We start from the raw sequence: 6,729 nt of genomic DNA on the forward strand, positions 1-6,729 counted from the left end.
ACTTGCCTCTGAGCTTTTGCATGTGCTGTTCCCTCTGCCTGGAATGCCTATTCTACCTGATGAACTCCTCTTCATCCTGCAAGACCCAGCCCCCAACCTCCTCTGAATGGCTCATCTCCTTTTCACCTGTGCTGCTTCCACACATGGCATATCTCTGTCATAGCAGATAACAGTTAGCCCAGGCATTGAAGATTGACACATCTGACTTCTCATGAGAAAGGAGGGAAGGGGCAGTCACAGACGGAGCTCAGTGCATGTTGTGGGTGAAGGAATGGGGGCTGCAGATGGTGGGGTGTGGGAGCATCTGTCCCCTTTCCGGAGGAGTGTTGGGGCCCACGTACCCCATTTTCTGCTTGAAATCTGGCAATGCAGGAAGCAAGGATGGAATAATCCCCATCAGATTTCCATGGGGACAGGTGCAATTACTCCTGCAGGGTGGAATTACTATGAACATTTTCTAAGTGTGTCCCCCGCAGCACCCCAATCCTGAGTGAGTGATGGGAGGGATGTGGGAGGGATTTCACTCACCGATGGGAAGACCTAGGGAGATGGAGGATGGGTTCTGGTCTACCTGTCAGCAGGGCACCCCAGGCCAGTCTTGGCCATATCACCTTCATGGGACTCCACATCCCTTTCAGCCACAGCCTGTATCTCTGCTCCGCCTTACAATAAAACTGCCTCATGATCTCTCTCCAATTCCTCTCCTCCGTGCGTCTCCTCCGCCCATGCCAGCCATGTTTGTTCCTGACCACACCACTCAGCTGCTCTCATCGTGGTCACCGGTGACCGCCGCTGCTCTCCACCCAACCGCACAGGACCTCCCAGCAGCAGCCGATGGCCACGCAGCCTCTGTGAAATGCTTCCTCCCCAGCCCTTTCCCACTGCCTCCACCTCCCTGTCCACTGGCCTGTCTTGTCTCCCTCTCCCTCTCCACTAATTCCCAGTGATCCCAGGGAGCAGCCCAGAGCCCCCGTTTCCAGCCCACCTCTCCTTTGAAGCCCACAGGCATCATTCACTGTCTCCTCTCTGCCCCTGGCTCTTTAAAGGGTGCCCAGGTCTTCCCAGGGACCAGCTGAATCCTTGACGCCCTCCCCAGCAGAGACCCCCTCCTCCTCCCACGGCGCCTCCTCTCAGCTGCTGCTGCCCCATCCTCTCAGGGGCTCAGAGAAGGCCTCTTGGGCAGCCTGGACTCTCTTTTCTCACAAACCTCATGGCTCCACCTTCAGAATCCACTCAGAATCTACAACTTTGCACCTCCTCCCTGGCTCCTGCCCCAGCCTAAGTCTTCTGTCTCTTGCCTGGGTTATGAGCCTAACACTCAGTTTCAGATTCCTGCCACTTTTATGCTGGGGCTGAGCTGCACAATAGCCAGAGTGATCGCTTAACACATGCATTGAATCACATGATGCCTCTGTGAAAAGCCCTGCGGGGGCTCCCGTGTCCCCTGTGATGACAGCCGAAGTCCTTGCCAGGGCCCCAGGGCCTGTCTAGCTGCACCTCCCCACGCACACTTTCTTCCCCTGGGCCGCAGGGCCCTTGCACTTGCTTTTTCTTCTGCCTGGAATTCCTTTCTTTGGTTATTTGCAAGGCTCATGTGCTCATTGTGCTTGTTTGATGAAGGTCTTTGGCTCCAAGACCTCAAATGCCACTGCCTCCAAAAGGCCTTCCCTGGTTGCGATCTGAAATGGCACCGTCAGTCCCACCCCTGTTTTTTCTTCTTTACCCCATTGTATTTTCCTCAATGCACTTTCACTACCTGACATCGTTATATCCTCTCTACGTATCTGTTTATCCGCTTATGATGTGTAGTGTGAGCTCAGTGTTGTGATTTGTAGTGTGAGCTCAGTGTTGTGATTTGTAGTGTGAGCTCAGTGTTGTGGTTTGTAGTGTGAGCTCAGTGTTGTGATTTGTAGTGTGAGCTCAGTGTTGTGATTTGTAGTGTGAGCTCAGTGTTGTGATTTGTAGTGTGAGCTCTGTGTTGTGATTTGTAGTGTGAGCTCAGTGTTGGCAGAATTTTTGCCTGTTTTGCTCTCACATGTGCTTCAGCTCATAGGACAGTGTCAGGCATATAGTAGATGCTCAGTAAATAGTTGCCAGTTGAATGTATGTGGAATCACACACCAAATGTAGGAATATAAGGCAAGGTTTCAGAGATGCTGAAGCCCAGCCCCCTGAGCCCCATCTGTGGTCCTGAAGGTCCTGCCATGACATCTCTGATCCCCACCCTCAACCTGTTTTTTTCCTCACAGTACAGGGGATGAACACAGCAGGGGGAACTGGGGTCACCTGGACCAGCTGGCTGCCCTGCGTTGGGTCCAGGACAACATTGCCAGCTTTGGCGGGAACCCAGGCTCTGTGACCATCTTTGGACAGTCAGCGGGAGGAGAAAGTGTCTCTGTTCTTGTGAGTGATCCTGACATCAGCCGCAACCCCATACTTGATGTGATGCTGATGGGACCTCTTGGAGACCTGTCAATCCGACTATGGATACCTCTGCTTACAATACCTGGGTTCAGGACTGACCCTACTCACTGACCAGCATCGGGAGTGGAGAGCTGAAGATCAAGCTCTCCTTGGCCCCCAGGAAGCTCAGAGCTCATTTTAGTGTCCTGGGGCCATAAGAATCTCCAGTTGCAGCCTGCAATGGTGACATTGTCCTCTTCTAGCTTGGTTGAGTTCTCTCTCTCTCTCTCTCTTTCTCTCTCTCTCCCGCTCTTTCTCTCTCTCTCTTTTCCACTGATTTTAACATAAGGACTCATTTCCCTTCTCTTGGGAAGTGGGACTAGGCATAAGTTATGAGTAATTATAGGCAAAGACAAGAGGTGGACAGAGGTCATTGTTCAGCTCAAAGCCAGATCTACCTGTGGAGGGAATGTGGACACTGAGCAGATTGGGGATTCCTCTGGCATGGTCTGATGATTGGTCCATGCCCCAAAAGGAGGCAATCATCTCTGTGACTGAGGAGCCTAGTGGGCTAGGGGAAGTGGCAAGAGGAAGTAGGGATGGAGCTGAGGATGGGGAGGGATGGGGCAGGGGATGTGAGAAACAAACACAACCTGGGGCTGTGAGAGGTCCTGCTGGGGCAGGGGTTGGGTGCAGGAGACACCAGGGGAGCTGGGATGAAAAACCAGATGAGAGGGTGCCGGGAGCTGTAGGAGCCCTCCAGCTGCCTCGAGGTGGGCAGAGGGTCAGTCCCACTACAGTATTCTTCAATCCTGTGTTGGTTTTGTGGTTGAACACTCAGAGGAAAACATTTTTATACGTTTTAAAGTACAGAAAAAGAAAAAATACAGATAAGCCCAAGAAAGACAAAAGCCATTCATCATCCCACAACCCAAGGGTAGTCACTCTGCTGACTTTGACATGGATTTTTCTAGTCTTGTTTCAATGACTTTACATCTATCTGTCCAACCCTCTATCCATCCATCCACTTATCAATCGATCTACCTATCATGTCACTATTATCTATCTTTGTCTTTATTTTTACAAAAGTACTTTCCTGAACATGATAGTACAACATAAATATTTTACAAAATATCAAATTCTGTCCTATAATAGTATCTCTTATAATTGCACAGTATTTAATAATAAGAATGAAAAACCATTTATTTGCCCAATCTCATAACATTGGACCCTTAGGTTATGTCCAGTGCTTACCATTGTAAACAGCAGGAGCATTCTTAGAAATCTTTGTGTGCTTCTGGGATCATTTTTTAGGATAAGATCTGAATCATGGAGACGCTGAATTGTAAGTTGTGGCTAGGCAACGCTAAGCTGCCTTTCTAATATGTTTGTTGGTTAGGCTCATCTGTGCCCACACCTCCTGTTATGTCCCTGCCCTGTGTTCTGTCCCTATCCCACTGAGGATCCCTTGGGTGGCCAGGTGAGAGTTGAGCTTGGCAAACAGGCCAGGCAAGGTTCTCTTGGGTGGGAGGACCTCTTGGGTGGGAGGTGAGCCTGGCAAGAAGACCAAGCCAGTTAAGGAGTCATTGTGTCCACTGAGCCCCCGAGTGTCAGGGAAACAGGCCAAGGCAGAGGTGGGGTGGAGGTAGCCTGGAAGAGCAAGAGAGTCACCGACCCCACTTCTGAGCATGAACTCTCCTCCCCTCCATTCTGCTCCCAGGTTTTCTCTCCATTGTCCAAGAACCTCTTCCACCGGGCCATTTCTGAGAGTGGCGTGGCCCTCACTCCTGGTCTGGTGGAGAAAGGCAACATCAAGCCCCTGGCTGAGGTAGGTCCCCCACTGGAGGTCCCCACCCTTTTGGCTCTGTGCTCCTTAATTCACAGGGGTCACTCTTGCTGTGGGTTCTAGCTGATGTTCTCCTAGAATCACTGAAGTGCCAAAGGCTGAGCAGGAAGGGCAAGGAGACACCCATCCTCCCAGTTTCACGGCTAGGCAAATGATCGCAGGGCTTGGAAGGGATTTGCCAAGGGCAGCAGGTGATCAGGGCAGAGCCGGGACTCCAGCTCATGGCCCTAGACAACCAGTACAGTGCCCTGTCTGTGACCACACTCCTCTGATGTGCCAGGGCAGAGTGCCATATTGGGTAGTGGGCAGCAGGCTGAGATAATGTCTGTGTCTCTCAGGGTCTAAGTTCCATGGGCCCACTTGTGGGATGTAAGCCTGGAGTAGTTCCACACTGAGAGCCTTATAACCAGGGTTGATTCCTGGAGAATTCACTCATTCATTCATTTGTTCCCCCAAAACTAGGTGAATAAGTGAAAGCAAAAGCAAGAGGTAGGCAGAGGTCATTGTTTGGCTCAAAACCAGATGTCCATGTGGAGGGGACGTGGATACTACATGGCTCTATGTGGCTCTGCATTCTAGCCAGACACTTAGCACCTCCCCAAGCTTCCACTGTAATGTAGGGAATAGATGAATAGTTACAGAATCACATTATTAGAAAGCATCACTTATGACAAGAGCAGTGGAGGAGATGGACTTGATGCCACATCAGAATCTAAAGAAAGCATTGAGTCCCGGGGCAGAAGGAAGTTACCAGGCAAGGCTTGCTGGAAAAGTGAACAGTGAGTCAGGAGCAAAGAAGGTCCAGGGAGGGGAGCAGCACATGCAGGTGTCCTGTGGCAGGAGGATGCACCCGATCGTGAGTGAGAGAGAGAGAGAGAGCAGGGGGAGCGTGGCAAGCGCTGAGGGCGGGGACGTTGGCAGGGGCCATGCCACACAGGACCCTGGCAAGGATTTTGTCATCATCTGGAGAGCAGTTGGAAGCCAAGGGAAGAGGTGATCAATAGGAATCCAGACCTAGGCTGAGGAGTGCCCACTGGAGCCAGTGGTGTGGAGGATTTTGGTAGATTTGAGAGCTTGTTTGGGGAAAGCATCCAAACTTCAAGGGCTGATACATAGGAGAGAAAATGGGGATGCCAAGAATTTTTAGAACTTTTGAGAATTTTTTAGAATTCATTGGTTATTAGCAACAGTTGCCCATTGACCAGACTTTACTCAAGAAAGGATCGGCTGGGTGTGGTGGCTCATGCCTGTAATCCCAGCGCTTTGGGAGGTGGAGGTGGAAGGATTGCTTAAACCCAGGAGTTCGAGACCAGCTAGGGCAACAAAGTAAGACCCTGTCTCTACAAGAAATAAAAATTTAAGCTGGGCATGGTGGTGAAAGCCTGTGGGCCCATCTACATGGGAGGCTGAAGTGGGAGGATCACCTGAGCCCAGGAGGTCTAGGCTGCAGTGAGCTGTGTTTGCACCACAGGAGCCTGGGCAACAAAGCAAGACCTTGTCTCAAAATCTTCTTTTTAAAGGGAGAATTAATTTTTCAAGGAAACAGAGGTCTGGGATGACACTGGGCTTTGTGAAAAAACAGGAAGCAGAAATTGCAAAATGAGAGTCCTAGACTCTCTTACTCTTGTTCCCCCTGCCCCACCCTGTCTGTCTGTCTTTCTCTCTCTCTCCCTCACCCTCTACTTCTCCCTTTCCCTGTTTATTTATTGGAGAACCACATTTGGCATCGATTCTGTCCCAGATCCTGTACGTGGCTCTGGGTACCTCCATGCACACTTGCCCCGGCGCCCCCGCCATGGCGGCTGCCTGCTCTCCCTCTGTGCCCTTCTCTCTGGCTCCACTTTGCTTCCAGTCAGCATGAGCACCCCATCTACCCCCAAGCTTAAGGACTCCATTTTAGTTTTAGAAAGTAGTCAGATTTCTTTTCTGTTGTGGAAAACGAGCATTTTTACCTTAGTAGCTCGCCGCCCTGAGTCCAGATCACTTAAGAGAGAGGCTCAGTGTCCCGTCTTTGCTTCAATCTCCCTGGACTCATAGAAAAGTAAGAAGCCAGATTGTGCTGGGCAGACTGACCCCAATCCCCAGGACAGGCAGAAGGGAGCCTCTCCCTCAGCAGGACTTTTTAAATTTATTTATTTATTTATTTATTTATTTTTACATTTTTTTAAAGATGGAAAGAGGTTCTTGGTACATCAATTGGTGTTGATCTGTGGCTTGATTTAGGACAAAGATGTGCAGACCTTGGCCCAGGGCCAAATCTGTGTCTATGCTGCATGGCCTCTGAGCTAAGGATGAGTTTTTAAATTTTTAAATGATCGAAAGGAATCAAAAGAAGAACACTATTTCATGAACCATACAATTATCTGAAATTCAAATTTCAGTGTCCATAAAGGAAGTTTTCCTGGAACGTAGTGGCACCCATTCATTTGCCCCGTGTCTATGGCTGCGTTTCATGCCAACAGCAGTGTTGAGAAGTTGCA

General features: G+C 50.2%; 1 protein-coding gene across 1 annotated transcript in view; it reads left to right on the forward strand.

The window, feature by feature from the left end:
* LOC108298171 (liver carboxylesterase 1-like) overlaps positions 1 to 6,729 on the forward strand; it is a 33,165-nt gene that overhangs the window by 9,347 nt on the left and 17,089 nt on the right. Inside the window, exons 5-6 of the mRNA XM_037735682.1 lie at positions 2,250 to 2,403; positions 4,124 to 4,311. Of these exons, the coding sequence (XP_037591610.1) occupies positions 2,250 to 2,403; positions 4,124 to 4,311 (342 nt within the window). The remainder of the gene's footprint in view (positions 1 to 2,249; positions 2,404 to 4,123; positions 4,312 to 6,729) is intronic.

Source organism: Cebus imitator, unplaced genomic scaffold, assembly GCF_001604975.1.
Source record: "Cebus imitator isolate Cc_AM_T3 unplaced genomic scaffold, Cebus_imitator-1.0 Scaffold905, whole genome shotgun sequence".
Classification (NCBI taxonomy): domain Eukaryota; kingdom Metazoa; phylum Chordata; class Mammalia; order Primates; family Cebidae; genus Cebus; species Cebus imitator.